The sequence below is a fragment of the Bos taurus genome, chromosome 5 (genome assembly GCF_002263795.3).
Source record: "Bos taurus isolate L1 Dominette 01449 registration number 42190680 breed Hereford chromosome 5, ARS-UCD2.0, whole genome shotgun sequence".
Lineage (NCBI taxonomy): Eukaryota > Metazoa > Chordata > Mammalia > Artiodactyla > Bovidae > Bos > Bos taurus.
The window spans coordinates 113,331,849-113,348,273 of record NC_037332.1 but is presented as its reverse complement, the minus strand read 5'-3'; the positions used below and the strand labels follow the sequence as shown (position 1 = coordinate 113,348,273).

The following is a 16,425-nucleotide window of genomic DNA, read 5'->3' as shown; positions in this document are numbered from 1 at the left end:
AACTCATGTCCATTGAGTCAGTGATATCATCCAACCATCTCATCCTTTGTCACCCCCTTCTCCTCTTGCCCTCAATGTTTCCCAGCATCAGGGTCTTTTCCAATGCGTTATCTCTTCGCATCAGGTGGAACTTCAGCATCAGTCCTTCCAATGAATATTCAGGGTTGATTTCCTTAAAGATGGACTGGTTGGATCTCCTTGCAGTCCAAGGGACGCTCAAGAGTCTTCTCCAGCACCACAGTTCAAAAGCATCAGTTCTTGGCGCTCCAACTCACATCTGTACATCCTGGACGGGTGGGAGCCCCACATCCTCGCCTGGCGGCGCCCTGGCCTGAAACTGTTCCCACCAGGAAAGTCCGGGGTCACTGAGAGGACAAGGCGGCCAACTGAGACCTGGAGGAAGCAGAAGGCTGGCCGGGGAGGAGCCTGTTAAGGACGCCAAGGGCAACCGTGGCTACCAGCAGGCTGTCCCCGCCCGCGACCTAAAGAGGAAGAAGGCCCCGATGGAGAGCTGGCCTCCGCGACGGAGGGCCTGGCCGGGCCCCCTCCCGGCCCCCAGGCTGCTGGGCTTGATCCTGTTCCCCTGGACCCTGCCGCTGGCAGGCGCAGGTACGCGGTCCTCCCCTCCTCCCGCGCTCTCTGCCTCGCGTACATCACAGACGCTTTCATCCGCCGCGCGGCTAATTCCCCGGACCCGTCTCCGGGGATTTGCTGGTTGCGTTTGAACATTGCAGACTTCACAGGGAAAGCCTTCGGGGACCGGGAGATGTTTAGCTAATGCCTTGCCGAGGTGGCTTTTGAAGAGGCGGGGCCGCGCCCCCAGTCTCGCTGCTGGAACAGCCTCTCTCCCGGCTCCTCCTGACCCCCTGGCCCCTCAGCGAGGTGGGTGGGCGTTGCTGCGGGCTGGGGAGGGGGGCCATCCGGTGGGGTGTGGGATCTCTGGGAAGGGGCAGCTCACCCCCAAGGTATCTGACTGCGGAACCCATGCCTTGAACCTGCCCATTGGTGTTGCAGCCCCCACGTTGGGAGGGGTGGGGCGGAGGGAGGGAGGCCACCGCTGGTCAGAGGGCAAGGTGCCTGGGAAGTTGGGTGGATGGATCCAAGCCTGGCCCTAGGATGGGTGGCCCAGGGGCCAGTTCATCCAGGCCAGGGAACTCCCAGGAGTGTCCCCCACCAGGGCTGCCCAGCCTGGCTCTGGGGTCTCTGAGGCTGTCTCACCTGGGCAGTGCCCACCCTCCTGTAGCCCCAGCATCCGCCCACCCCGCTGGGCAGGCTGGGTGCAGGCTAGATGCTTTCCTTCTCATTCACCTTGATTTTTATGAGCCTTCCAGGAGCTGCTCCCACCCTTCTGCTCCATCCTCTGCCTTTCATTCATACCATAAGCAGTAACAGCTATATTTGTCCATATATTTTTAAAAAATGTATTTATTTGGCTGTGTTGGGTTTTAGTTGCGACATGCGAGATCTCTAGTTGCAACATGTGAATTGTTAGTTGCGGCATGTGGGATCTAGTTCCCTGACCAGGGAATTAACCCGGGCCCCCTGCATTGGAAGAGCAGAGTCTTAGCCACTGAACCACCAGGGAGGTTGGACATCTACTCTTATTATCATAAATTAGCCTCTCTGTGCACATAAGCTGGGCTTCACACTTGTACTCAGGCCCCTTCAAGGCACCCTTGGGGTGCTGTTCCCATTGGCACCATGTAAGCACGGAGAAATTGAGGCCCAGCACAGCCAGATAGCTGGCCCACAGCCTAGAGGGTGAGTAGAGGCCAGGTTCAGCTCTGAACTGACCCTTGGAAGTGGGCTCCAGGGGTCCTCTTGCCTTTCTTTGTAAAGAACATCCTTCACAAAAAATCTACCCCTTTGGGAAGGCAAGACTCAACTGGGTGTACCCAGTCCTACCGCAGGCCTGACAGCCCAGCCCCTGTGAGGTCATCTCCTTTCGTCTGTGCACCTCACACCCCCAACCCCGTCACCAAACCCCCCGCCCCAATGCAAAGAAGGCTGAGAAAATGCAGCTTCTTGGTGACAACGTGTTGAAACTCATTCGTTTTAATTTCCCCCCCAGTTCCCATCATTTCTCTTTGTGTGGTCCCTCCTCCCCAAAAGGGACCCCCGCACACCCCAGTAACTGAGTAGAAGAGACTTTTGGGGTGCTGCTGTGAAAAGTGCTGTTTGTAACTGTCTTGACCACAAACAACATATTCCCCGCCCCCGGCCCCCTAGGATTGCAGCAGACATTGTACCCAAGAGAAACTCTGCTCTTTCGCAAGAGGTGGAAGCACCTTGTGGTCTCTTGCAGCAGCAGACAGCACCCGGTACTCCTGGTCCTTCCCCTGCGGGTCCTGGCTTCTGTCTCTAGTCTGTGCCATGCCCCTCCCCACCCTCTTATCTCCGAGCTTTGAGAATCTGATGGAGGGAATCCAGTTTCTCTCACATCCCCCAAACCTCCCCTGACCTCACCCACCTGCCTAGTGTAGCCAGCTCCATCAACCATCAGCACCATGACCCAGCCTGCAGCCTCAGGAGTGTCCATGGGGGACCTTGGGGACTGTCGTCGTTGAAGCTTGGGCTCAATACACTGTTTCCCTGGACCACCTGATGTAGGGTTGTGTGCAGGCCAGGGTGTAGAGTCTGGATCTGAGCTCTGCTTTGGACCTGGGCCCCTGGGCAGGTTCTTTCTTCTTTTTTCAATATGTATATTTCTTTACTTGTTTGGCTACAAGGGGTCTTTGTTGTGTCACGTGAGATCTTCAGCTGTGACATGAGAACTCTTAGTTATGGCATGTGGGATCTAGCTCCCTGACCAAGGATCGAACCCAGACTCTCTGTATTGGGAGTGAGGAGTCTTAGCCCCTGGTTGTTGTTGTTTAGTCACTAAGTCATGTCCTACTCTTTCTGCGACCCCATGGACTGTAGCCCACCAGGTTCCTCTGTCCATGCAATTCTCCAGGCCAGCATACTGGAGTAGGTTGCCATTTCCTTCTCCATGGGATCTTCCTGGACCAGGGATTGAACCCTTGTCTCCTGCTGCTGCTGCTACTGCTGTTAAGTCGCTTTAGTTGTGTCCAACTCTGTGTGACCCCATAGACGGCAGCCCACCAGGCTCCCCCGTCCCTGGGATTCTCCAGGCAAGAACACTGGAGTGGGTTGCCATGTCCTTCTCCAATGCATGAAAGTGAGAAGTGAAAGTGAAGTCGCTCAGTCGTGTCCAACTCTTCGAGACCCCGTAGACTGCAGCCTACCAGGCTCCTCTGTCCATGGGATTTTCCAGGCAAGAGTACTGGAGTGGGTTGCCATTGCCTTCTCCGTTGTCTCCTGCATTGGCGGGCAAATTCTTTACTACGGAGCCACCTGGGAAGCCCTTTAGTCACTGGAGCACCAGGGAATTCCCCTTGGGCAGGTTCTTAATGTTGCTCGATGGCCTCACCTGTCAAGCGGCTGCAATAGTAATACCTGAAGGTGCACGTGACGGGAGCTCAGAGAATGTCAGCCACCTGCCTGCCTAGCAGAGCCAATCAAGATGCAAGATTCAGTTGGCTGGCTCTACATCTTGGGGAGCCCCCGGGCTCCTTGGGGTCACTCTGACCTTTCCAGGGGTCTCTAGCAACACCCTGGGATGGCAACTCAGGACCGTTCTTGCTCCCAACCTTCCTCCCCTGCTCTCCTCTGATCTCTCTGCAAATTCTACTTTTCTCAAAGGGTCTAGTGGCTACCTCTGGTCTGAAGGGCACCTCTTAGAGGAGAATCATCTGAGTCTGAGGCTCAGCTTTCCTGAGAGCAGCTACACACCTGCTCTAGCCCTGCTTCCACCAGGCTTCAAGTCACTTCCAAGGGCTTTGAAGCCAGACAGAGCTTCTTCAAATCTGGCCTTCTTCTGTTGACTGCTGCGTGACCTCAGGGAAGTTCCTTAACCTTTCTGAGCCTTGGTGTTCTCAACAAACATCAGTCTCCAGTCTCTCCCTGGCTGTGTTTATTTCTCAACTATTCATTAAAGAGGACCAGTTCCAGGCACTGGGGGGAACTGAGGGTGAATAAGCCACAGCCCCTACTCCCAGCTTGGCGGAAACCGTGAGACTCACCCACAGAAACAGGACCCCAGGGCCAGAGTCCTGATGCAAGTTCGCCTCCCCTCCCCCGTTAGCTCGGGACTCAGGTGTCGCCGCTTCCTTTGTTGCCCAAAAGCTGTTCGGGAGCCTGCTGCCTCCCTCCCCGCAGCTCCAGGCCTCTGTCAGGACTGGCCTCTGCTTTTGATCTTCGTCTAATCCCAATAAAGAGCTTCCGAGGCAGGCGGAGGAGAAGACCTCCCTGTTGGAGGTGGGGCAGAGGGGGTGCTGGAGGGGGCGGCGGGGAGGCGACGGAGCAGGTGGGTGGGTGGCAGGCACAGCAGGAATAAAGGCTGGGAGGCCAGAAGGCAGAGCCCGGGGGAGGGCATGGCGAGAGGTTCAGACTCGCTGGGGAGGAGGGTCTCTTAGTAGAGCTGCGGGATACGATTCCCACTGGGATGTGGGTCCGCGTGGATCATAAATGCCTGTCAGGCAGGAGTGCAGATGCCGTTCCAATGGGGCCCTGTCAGTGCTTTCTCTTTTAAAAGCGCGAACTAGAATACATACGCAGAGAAGCACCATAAATATTACGAAGCCAAGTGTGGCGTGTCGACCGTCCAGGTCAAGAGAGCAAACACTCTAGGGCCCCAAAGCCCCTGGACGCCTCCCAAGACACCGCCTCTCCCCCACGCAGAGGAACCACCATCCTGAGTTTAGGGCAATTGCTTCCTGGCATTTTTTTTGTACTTTTATCCTTTGGTTTGTGTCCCTAAACGATACAGATTAGCCTGGCTTTGTTTTTGAACTTTGTATAGTCAGAATGATGTTGTGGGTGTTCTCTGCGACCTACTTCTTTCACTCAACATCTTAAAATGTATTTATTTGTTCACTTTTGGCTGCACTGGCCCTGCTGCTGTGTGCAGGCTTTCTCCGCTGTGGCAAGAGGCACAGGCCCTCTTTAGTTCTGGTCCACAGGCTTCTCTTGCTGCGGAAAATAGGCGCTAGAGCGCGAGGGCTCAGTAGCTGTGGCACACGGACTGAGTGGCCTCTCCGTGTGTGGGATCACCCCAGGCCAGGGATTGAAGCTGTGTCGTCTGCAATGGCAAGCAGATTCTTAACCACTGGACCGCCAGGCAAGTCCAAACATTATGTTTTTTAAGCTACATCCGGTTGACAGTGTGGCTGGTTTGTTTATTTTGGTTGGTAAAGAGCAGGGGTCCCAAACCCTGGCCACTGGGGGGTAAGTCCAACCCACTGCCTTTTTGTATGGAGTTATGAATGTATTTTTCTAATGGTCAGAAAAACATCATGAGAAGAATACATATTTCACAGTGTGAATATGAAATTATACAATAAAGTATAATTTTATACTTAAGCCCTCTGTATCTGCCAGTTCTGCATCTGCGGATTTAACCAACACCAGATCGAAAATATTCAGGGGAAAAAAAATTTCCAGAAAGTTCCAAAAAGCAAAACTTGAATTTGCAGTTCTCATGGCAACTATTTAAATAGCTTTTACATTGTATTTACAACTACTCACATAGTACTTACATAGTATTAGTCTTTTTTTTTAATTTTGGCTGCACCGAGTCTTAGTTGTAGCATGTGGCATGTGCAACTCTTAATTGCGTGTGTGAGATCTAGTCCCCTGACTGGGAATCAAACCCGGGCCCCCTGCATTGGGAGCACAGAGTCTTGGCCAGTGGACCACCAAGGAAACTCCTGTATTAGGTACTATGAGTGATCTACAGATGATTTAAAGTGCAGCTAATCTTTGGGCAGCATGCGTTTGAACTGCTCAGGTACAGTCATACACAGGTGTTTTTCAGTAGTAAATGCAACAACTACACTGTTGGTTCACTCTGAGGATGTGGAACCTCGGATACGGAGGGCCGCCTGTCAAGTTACACTTGGATTTTCAACTGTGCACGGTTCAGTGCCGCTAACCACCATGTTGTTCAAGGGTCAGCTGTATATGGGAATCTTAAGCCATTTTATGAATCCTATGTCATTATATCATGAAATATAACTTTCGTGGTTGTCGTTTAGTTGCTAAGTCCTGTCCTACTCTTTGTGACCCCATGGACTATAGCCTGCCAGGCTCCTCTGCCCATGGGATTTCCCAGGCAATACTGGAGTGGGTTGCCATTTCCTACTCCACAGGAGCTTTCCGACCCACGGATCAAATTCGAGTCTCCTGTATTACATGCAGGCAGATTCTTTACCACTGAGCCCCAGGGGAGCTGCATAAAATATAATACAGACACAGAAAAGTGTGATACATATTAAATAAACATAGCCCTATGTGTCTACCATCCAGGTCAAGAAAGAGAACATTCCAGTGCCCCAAAGGGCACTGTACAGGCTTCCCTGATGGCTTAGTGGTAAAGAACCCACCTGCCAATGCAGGAGATTTGGGTTCAATCCCTGGTCAGGAATATCCCTTGGAGAAGGAGACGGTAACTCACTCCAGTATTCTTGCCTGGAAAATTCCATGGACAGAGGAGCCTGGTGGCCTACAGTCCATGTGGTTGCAAAAGAGTCAGACACGACTGAGCAACTGAATAACAAACCCCCTGTACCCCCATCACTCTCAAGATACCCTGTGTCTTGAGCATCTGTGGATTTTGGTGTCTGTAACGGGTGCAGGAACCAGTCCTCCATGGAGAGTGAGTGATGACTGTATTCCCATTTCCATGTCCATAAATAAAGTTTTATTGGAACACAGCCATGCCTATCCATTCATGGCTCATTTATGGCTGCTTTTGCCCCCACAACAGCAGAGTAGAGTAGCTGCGATAGAGACCATATGGCTCACAAAGTGGAAAATATTTATTCCCTGGCCCTTTACAGAACACGTTTGTGAACCCCTGCTGTGGAGCGTCCCACTGAATGAACATACTGCGATCTATTTAGTTATGATTGACGTTCCAGGTGTTCCCATCTCGGAACGCTCACGTGTGGTCTCCAGGCACGCGTGTGTTCGGTGCCTCCAGCGGGTATGTTCCCATTAAGACTGCTTCTTTCTGCACTTTCCTCCTCCCTGTGTGAACTGCGAGCTTCACGAGGGCAGGACACATGTGGACTTACTTGGCTTCGAATCCTTGGCTCCCAGCACGGAGCCTGGCACCCAGAGGATGCCCAGGAAATACTCACAGTAACAGGAAGAATTCAGCTCCCAGTCAGACAACCCCCTGAGGAGCGCTGAGCAGGGTGGACATGTGATGCCACCAGGAGAGGAATGACAAAACCCTCCTGACTTGTGACCGAGGGAGTGGGTGCCCGAGAACCCCGAGACAGGATCTGACCCCCTCCAGCTTCCCTGCCCGCTCTGAGCCCCAGCTTCCCTCCTAAGCAGGCCTCTTGCCCGGGGCAATAGGAAGGCACATCTGGGACACTGATGACCCCAGGGCTGGCACCTGGGACCCCTCAGGGAAGGTCTGTGGGCATCGACCATGGGGACAGGCTGTCTGGAGAAGGTTGGGGGCCTGGCAGGTATGTGCTCCCACCCACCCCCCGACCCTGTCCCAGGACTGCGTGGGCTGCGGCTGAGATATAGCAGAGCCAGGGCGGGGGCCCCTTGGAGGCTCTGGGCTCGTCACTGCTTCCTGCTGATGGGGAGGTTGTGGGGTGGTGGGCAGGAGGGAGGCACCAAGTGGGTGCAGCCCAAGCCCAAGGGCAGGCGTGCCCTCCCATCGAGCAGCCCGTCCTCAGACTGTCAGGGGAGACACCTGCTCTAGCGTTGGTCATAGGGTCCAAGGAGGTGTGTCTGAAGGCAAGTTCATACCTGGCCACACACACCAGATTTAGAACATTTGTTGTTCAGTCGCTCAGTGTCCGACTCTTTGCGACCCCGTGGACTGCAGCACGCCAGGCCTCCCTGTCCCTTACCTTCTCCCAAAGATTTAAAACAGGCACACCCTTTAAATCAGAGCCTCCCCTTCTCAGAGCTGTCCTAAGGAGCTGGGGGCCCAGGAGACAGCCCCTGGTCCCTTGGAGCACAGCTCAGCCTCTCTGCCAGCAGCTGGTTCACTGCAGAGCATCTGGATCTGCCCTGGCCCCTGCCCCTGGCCCTGGGCTAGCCTTTCCTCCCGCCCCTGCCCACACCCCACTTCCGAGCCACGCTGACGACTGCCTGCCGCTGAGCTTTCACTCCCGCTGGTCCCTTGGCCTGAAAGGTGTCCTCACATTTGCCCACCTGGTGACTCCAACCTGTTGCTCAAGGTTGAACTCTGGTGCTCTCTCTGCGGTGTCCTTTCGGGTCCACTCTTCCTGCCCTGACAGACCCCGCCTTGCTCCCCAGGGTGTTCACCCCTGGTTCTGAATGTGCAGGAGCTCAGAAGTGTGGGACAGGACTGAGCTCACCTGCGGCGGGTGAGGGTAGGGGCGACCCAGGAACAGGTATTCAACCTCTGGGGGTGGGCTGTGTAAGGAAGAGGGCAGGGGAAGGCTGGAGAGGAGGGGTCTGCAAGGTCAGGGTCAAGGCTGAAAAGGAGCCACAGCTTAGTCTCGGGGTCTTGACTGACCTCCAGCGTGGGAAGCATCAGGGGTTGGGGGTTGGGAAGGGTGGGGTGGAGGGCGGGGCGGAGATGGGGTGGGAGGGGCGGGGATGGGTGGGAGGGGCGGTGAGGGAGGGGCGGGAGGGAAGGACCTGGCTGGCAGATGGGCGGATGCGGAAGGGGAGGGAGAGGAGGAAGGAGCGCACTGAGTGATTTTGTTCCTGGAGTGGGTAGGAGCTTTGGGGAGGTGGAGACTTAAAAGAAATCGGGATAAAGGTGATCTGGCACAGGCGTCCCCGGGAAGGCGTTAGTGAGTTGTCAGCCAGAAGCATTTATATATTAAAAGGAGGCTGGAGCTGGTTGGGGGCGGGTACTGAATCCCACAGAACAAAACCACGAATGCTAGGGTTTCAGGCTGCTAAGGAAGGCTGTCTGGAGCTCTCTAGTATTTCCCTCTGTTCTCTCCCTAACAGGAACTGTGATCAGGTCACTTCCCAATTTCGAAGCCCGCAGAGGTTCCCCAGGTTTCTAGGTCAACATTCAACCCTCAATCTCCTCCTGGCCCCTACCGGAACCCTTTCTTTCAACTCCCCTAGGGCTCTGGAGCCCCCCAACTCCCTGTCCTGGCTCAGGGCTTGTAGAAGCTTCCTTGTACTTAAACCCCCTCGCTTGGACTCTCCACTTTAAACCTGGCTCCTGCTCTTCCTTCAAAGTTCAGCTCAGTAAAGAGGTGGGAAAGAAAGATCAAAACACTCACAGCTGTGATACCAGTGGGGGGAGGACTGCACACAAGCTGCATGGCCTCCTTGACCCCTCACTGTGGCTTCTAAAATGTGCACAGGGAGTGTGTTGCACGCTTTTACAATGGAAGGGGGTGCCCTGAAGAGTTCTAACTTAAAAAACAAAGTGCTGCTCCCAGGGTTGGCCTCTCCAAGAAGCCCCTGCCCACTCAGCCAGCTCATCCACTGGGTTTCGGTCACCCCTGAGACTTCCCTTTATCTCACCACTTTCAGTTTCGTCAGGCAGCCCCCTTCCCAGCGCAAGTGGGACTTCGAGGGGCCACAGACTCCTTGCTGAAGGGGGTGTCCTGGTGGGGTCTCTCCCCTCACTCCATTTCTCTCCTTTCAGAGACAAGGCTCTACCACACCTTAACCCCGTCCTGACAGCCTTCTCTGAAGATAGAACAGGTTGTAAAGGGAGAAACAGTCCCATGTCCCCCGCCCCCCCCCCCCGCCCCCCGTCCACACTCTCAAACGAGCCCCCAAGTTTGAGCAACTTGCCTTTCAAAACAAGCCAGAAGGGAAGTGACTGCTGTAAAAATACCAATTAACACCAGTGAAGCTTAGACATTTCTGGACTAAACACTTGACGGTCTGCCCTTGGTTTGTGTCCCCACGTAGCTGCTGTGCACCCAGGGGCCAGAGTCTGGAGGCCTGAGAACAGGATGCAAGCAGACGTGGAAACGCCCTCCCCCTACCCCCAGGCAAGCCACATCCGTGAGCATCTTTGTCATTCGGAGGTGTTGAAAGATGTGACAGCCAGTCTGATGGCAGTGTTCCGGGGGCATGAGCGCTAAAAACTCCAGGATACACACGCTCTGTTCAAAGACTGCCTTCCAGCGCCGGCTGCGCGCTTCTCCCTAATCAGCCGCTCGGTGTTTGATGCGCGTGCCCCGAAGGACTCACCTGTTTTTCGGTGGCGTCCTGGGATTCGTGCTCGGGCGAATGGCCAGAGCCCCGTGATGAAACCAGCAGTCCCACACCTGCAGCCCTTCAGAAGGGCCAGAAAAAGAGGCCCGGCTCTGAGAGATGCCAGAACTAAATTGGAGGGCAGAACTCCTGCCTAAAATAAAGACCGTGGGAACGGCTTTCTTCTGTAGCCGGAGAATCAAAGTGTTTTCATTTAGAATTGACCTAAGTTGGAATGGATACCTTTGATCACCACCTCTGGGCTACAGAGCCTTGGCTCAGTGCCCTACAAAGGATGGCATTCCGGGCAGAGGGGGAAGCTGAGGCCAGGGCCTGGCTCAGGGTTGGTGGGGGAGAGGCACAGAGAGTGGGCCAGGGCAGCTGGAGCAGGAGTGATGCTGGGGAGCGTGTCAGATCCTGGGGGTGAGGGGATGTCAATACTGCAATGAGGGGGGGCCCGGCGTCCTCTGGCTGGCCTTGCCACAGGACCAGCTATGCAGGGCTCATGGGGCCCACTGGTTTCCATTTCCTTCTCCAGGGGGATCTTCCTGACCCGGGGATTGAACCCGGGTTTCCTGCAGTCGCTCAGAAGTGTCCGACTCTTTGTGACCCCATGAATCACAGCACGCCAGGCCTCCCTGTCCATCACCAACTCTTGGAGTTCACTCAAACTCATGTCCATTGAGTCGGTGATGCCATCCAGCCATCTCATCCTCTGTCGTCCCCTTCTCCTCCTGCCCCTAATCCCTCCCAGCATCAGAGTCTTTTCCAATGAGTTAACTCTTCGCATGAGGTGGCCAAAGTACTGGAGTTTCAGCTTTAGCATCAGTCCTTCCAATGAACACCCAGGACTGTTTTCCTTTAGAATGGTCTGCCTGTTAGATGACCCAAATTCAGGGGAAGAGCCTCTGAATTTTTATTTCCCTTTAAAAGAGGGCAGGTCTTTCACGTGACAAGTGTCTTCTTTTTTGCTTGCTTTGAGATTTTTTAAATGGTTGCCTAGAGTAGTGGTTAAGGGGCTTTGCTGGTGGCTCAGTGGTAAAGAATCGGCCTGGAGGAGGGCATGGCAACGCAATTCCTTAGTCTTGTCTGGAGAATCCCATGGACAGAGGAGCCTGGTGGGCTACAGACCATGGGGTCGCAAAGAGTCGGACACGACTGAGCGACTGAGCACAGCCAGTGCAGGAGACATGGGTCTGATCCCTGGTCCGGGCAGATCCCACAAGCCAAGGAGCAGCTGAGCCTGAGCACCACAACTATTGAACCTGTGCTCTAGAGCCCAGGAGCTGCAACTGCTGAGCCCAGGTGCCACAGAAGCCCAGGTGCCCTATAGCCCGTGCTCTGCAACAAGAGGCACCACTGCTGTGAGAACCCTGCAGGCTGCGACGAAGAGTAGCCCCTACTCACTGCAACTAGGGAAAAGCCCGAGCAGCAACGAAGACCCAGCACAGCCAAAAATAAATAAATAGATTCATTAAATTAAAATAAGAGAGAAAGAGTTGGGGGGTTAGGGACTTCCGTGGCGGTCCAGTGGCTAAGACTCTGCGCTTTCACTGTAGTGGGGGACAGGTTCCAGCCTTGGTTGGGGAACTAAGATCTCACATGTTGCAGTGCGACCAGTTAAAAAGAAAGACAAAAATAAACAGGGTAGGTTTATTGGCTCCAAGAGACTTAGCTTAAAATCCCACCTCCACCACCAGGCTCTTCTGGTGGCTCAGACGGTAAAGAATCTGCCTGCCATGCAGGAGACCCAGATTCGATCCCTGGGTCGGGAGGAAGATCCCCTGGAGAAGGAAATGGCTACCCACTCCAGTATTCTGCCTGGAGAATCCCATGGACAGAGGAGCCTGGAGGGCTACAGTCCATGGGGTTTGCAAAGAGTTGGACATGACTGAGTGACTAACCCTTTCCACCAGTATTAAGTACTTTGCGGACTGGACAAACCTCTCCATTCTCTGAGCCTCAGTTTTCTCATCTGTGAAAGGGAACACCCCAGTGGAGGTTAGTTCTTATCATCACAGGCTTGACTGCGAAGCCTGAGGGTCTGTGCTGTATAAACAGAGCGTGTGCGCACAGGAGCAGCTCGGGGAGGGGCTGTGCGAGTCCTGCCCACCTAGAGGCTGACTGCACAGTCTGTGGAGGAGAAGGGCACAGGAGGACGTGCTGGGCAACGGGAACAGTGTGGGCAAAGGCTCGAGAGCCTTGGGGAGCGAGCAAGTGAGAACCGAGGGCAGTTGAGTTGGGCTGCACGGGGCCTGGAGGAATGGGCTGGATCCTCCAGGCTAGGGAACTTAAAAAAAAAAAAAATTCCTTAACAGTGGCCCCAAGTTAAGGGGTACATGGTTATAGTGTGACCCTGTGTGAACCCAGTTGTGCGAATGTAACAAGCCAGAAGGTCATAAACAGCGACCTCACTACAAATGAGATGCTCTCTGTTCTATTTCTTTTTTTTAATTGTGTGTCTTGACCCTGTAAATTGATTTCAGACTCCTTCCTGGGCCTCCTCTGGTTGGTTGGGTGGTGGGGGCGTTCAGGCAGGGTCAGGCAGGGCAGGAGCAGGATGGCAGGTGGCTCCCTCGGGGGTAGTGCCAGGCTGGCCAGGCAGGGGAGGAGAGAAGGCTGGATGCTGGAGCTGTCAGAGGAGGATGTTGTGCTGGGAGCACGAGGTCTGATGGGGTGGGCACCCCTCCCACCCCTGGTCAAGTTCCTTGATTGCAGATCTGCCCCGCCCCCCGCCACACCCCCAGAGGACTCAGCTTGGAGTCCCTGGGCCAGAGGTGGGAGTGAGGCGCCGACTGCCAACGGGCTCTCAAACCCACAGTTCAAGCGCCCACAGATTCAAAAGAAGAACCGGAAAAGGAAGGAATCAGGCGCCAGCGGGTGGTAGATAAAGTCTTTCCCAACCAGGGTGGCAGACACGCGGGCAGGATGGGGGAAGAGCAGCAGGAGGCTCCTGGCGGGGAGGGCTTTTGAGCACACACTGCTCAGCCCACGGGCAGCCTCGAAGGCCACGCCCAGGATCCACGCTCTGGGGTGTCGCCTACCCCCATGTCCAGCCCAGCACAGGGCCTGAGGTGTCAGAGAGGCTTGGGGCAGGGGGCGCGGGGCCCTGGGGGGATCCCGTCATGCCCAGAGACCACCCCGTGCTGTGATGCCCCGTGCTGAGGGCCTGTCACTTACATGGGCAGAAGAGTCAGGCTGGCATTTGCCCTTCCAGGTTCCCAGCGAGGACTGAGGACTGGTCTGGCTTCCCTGCCTGCTGTCACTGGGGAGAGGCAGCCTGGCTCTGTGGCAGGCGTGCTGTGTTCTTGGACCCATTTCATCGCATGACAACCCTGGGAGGTTGGCCTTGTTCTTCTCCCCTTGTTTCAGGGAAGACACTGAGGTTCAGAGAGGTAAAGGCACTTGCCCAAGTTTGCACAGCTTTTTAAAAAAATATTTATCTGGCTGCGCTGGGTCTTAGTTGTGGCGTGTGAGATCTTTGATCTTTGTTGTGGTGTGTGGAATCTTTTAGTTGTGATGCGCAGGCTCTAGTTCCCTGACCAGGGATCGAACTTGGTCCCCTTGCAAGGGGAGCATGGAATCTTAGCCACTGGATCAGCAGGGGAAGTCCCAAGCTTCCACAGCTTCTAATGGCAGAGCCAGGATCTGAACCGAGGCTGGCTGCCTCCAGAAACTGGTCTTCTCCCAAACACCTCCTGCCCCCTCATTTCTGGCCAGGCCCCTGGCTTTCTAGCAGTCCTTGGAGCTGCCAGTAAGCGAGGGAGGAGGAGGTGGTTGTTGCTATTTAGTCACTAAGTCCTGTCCGACACTTTGTGACCCCAGGGACTGTAGCCCAGGCTCCTTTCTCTATGGGATTTCCCAAGAATACTGGAGTGGGTTGCTATGCCCTTCTCCAGGGGATTTTCCTGACCCAGGGATCGAACCCACATCTCCTGTACGGACAGGTGGGTTCTTTACCACTGAGCCACCAGGGAAATCCGATGGTGGAGGTACCATCCCTGAAAACACCATCTCCTGCAAAGCAGGAGTGGGAGGGCTTTGAGGGGGTAGCTTGTGCTGCCCAGTACAAGCTTCTGTCCTTGCAGTTGTGTGGGCGTGGGGAGAGGAGGACTCGGGGATTTGTCATAAGCAGCCCAGCTCTCCAGCAGGGCTGGACTGGGGTGGTGGCCCTGGGGATCAGGGCCCTCCCAGACACCCCACTGCAACTGCTTCCCAGTCCCTCCCTGGCTGACCCTGCTCCCAGCCGGCCCCCACTTGCCATGGACCTCACCCAGCAGGGCTGCCCCTCCTCCGGCCCTGCACCAGCCCCACTGACACAGGCTCACAATTCTCCCGTCCAGAAAAACTCCCCCTGGACCCGACCTCCAAATTCTCCCTGCATCTCCTGCTCCTACCTTTCAGATCTGCTCTGGAAAGAGCAGTCGCCTCCAGCCCCTCTTCCCTTCTGTCACCAAGCTGTCCCCCCTGCAGAAAACAACGCCAGACTCCTTGAAGCGCTTCTCTCCTGGTGCCTGTCCCAGCCTAGGCTGCACTGGGGATGCACAGAATAATCCCAAATCTACGCTGGGATGCTCCTGCAGCCCAGACCTCTTGGTGTGCGGAGATGGTCCTGGAGCTGCGCCAGCCGTGCTGAGTGAGTCGGAGCGCTGCGGTCATTTACAGCCGCAAATGAGTCCTAGTTCTTCGAGTCCCAGCCAAGATTCAGAGCCGGTTCCCAGTGAACTCATCCCTGGCGCCATCTGCGGTGAGAGTAAGGGGTGAGGGCCCTCCTGGCTCTCTCTCTCTCCTCAAACCCCCTCTCCAACCTCCCCCACCCCCGCTCCAGGGTCCGCCAGCTGGAGGCAGGAGCCTGGAGGAGCAGGAAGAAACAGAGAAGCCCTGCCCATCAGGTGCTGCAGACATGGGGCCCTGTCTCTGGGCACTTGCAGGGGTGTGGAATGGATGCCCTTGGCACTTCTGTGGCCACTCAGGGGCCCCCAGTAGAACTCTTGCAGCTCTCTCTCCTGCCACGGCCTCAGGAATCCAGGGTCCACCTCCGTCCTCCTCTCTCGGCCCTTTGCTCCTCTTGGCCGCCTGTCAATCTAAGGGAACCCCCAGGCTGGCTCACGTGGCCCCGGCCCACTTTGCTGGGAGACACACTCCCTTTGCTGAATTAAAGGCAAAGCGGGAAGCAGCTGACACCAGGCTTGAGACAGAAGAGACACCAGCCGGTATGCCATCCCTGCAGCACTCAGTGTCATGCCTCAAGCTCAGTGACGGTCCCCAGGAACCACCCCACCCCCACCCCCGCCCCGTGCACTGCATCTAGGGTGAGAAGCAGGCCCCCGCAGGGCAGGCTGGGTGCCCTGGCAGCTCTGTTCAAGCCCCGCTTCACCCGTGCTCTCTGGCCCGTGGTTTCCATGTAACCTTGGAGCCTTGCAGCCCCTTGTTAGCCTCCAGCTGTGAAAATGTAGGCCTCCTGCCAGCAACCCCCCTCTCTATCTTCTGATAGCACTCACAGCCCAGCACTCGGCACACTTGGCTGGGTCTGACCTCACCTCCTAACCCGGCAGCTGGCTTTTCTGCCTTAGCACGGTCACACAAACCTGGGTTCAAATCCCAATGCTACTGCTTAGGAACTATGGGGCTTTGGACTTCTAAGACCCTCTGTTTTCTTTTCGTCTGCAAAATGGGATTGGCTCAGCTGCCTCATAGGACTGCCATGATGTTTAGTTGAAGAGGGGCCTGGGTCACACCCAGGCAGAGGACATTTTATACACGCTTTCTTTCCCCTCTGTCCTCGGGCCAGTTCTGGCCTCACTGTATGTGTGTGTTCCTGCTCCCACACTCTAGGATATCACTACCCCTTCCTGTCCTCCCCAGTCTCAATTATTGGTTCCCTCCCCTGGCTCCATCTGCTGCCCTGTTAGACTGGGAGCGTTGCGAGGGCAGGGAGCTCCTCCAGGCCTTAAGGTACTCTTTTTATTTTTTAATATTAATTCATTTATTTGGCTGCTCTGAGTCTCAGTTGCGGCATGTGGGATCTTCGAGATTCATGACACAGGCGGGATCTTTAGTTGCGGCATGCAAACTCCTAATTGTGGCACATGGGCTCTAGTTTCCTGACCAGGGATCAAACCCAGGCCCCCCTGCATTGGAAGCACAGTCTTAACCACTGGACCACCAGGGAACTCCCTAAGTGAAAGG

The 16,425-nt window shown here is 55.3% G+C and overlaps 1 protein-coding gene across 11 annotated transcripts in view; it reads left to right on the top strand.

The window, feature by feature from the left end:
- Positions 1 to 484: 484 nt before the first annotated feature.
- NFAM1 (NFAT activating protein with ITAM motif 1) overlaps positions 485 to 16,425 on the top strand; it is a 37,268-nt gene continuing 21,327 nt past the window's right edge. For 3 of the 11 annotated variants that reach the window (XR_009494703.1, XM_059887172.1, XM_059887171.1), the window contains exon 1: positions 15,135 to 15,449. Coding sequence is in view for 10 of the 11 variants with exons in the window: in XM_059887172.1 (XP_059743155.1) it covers positions 15,140 to 15,449 (310 nt within the window). In the remaining variant the exon portion in view is untranslated. The other 8 variants (XM_059887176.1, XM_059887175.1, XM_059887173.1 and 5 more) reach the window with 7 other exon arrangements.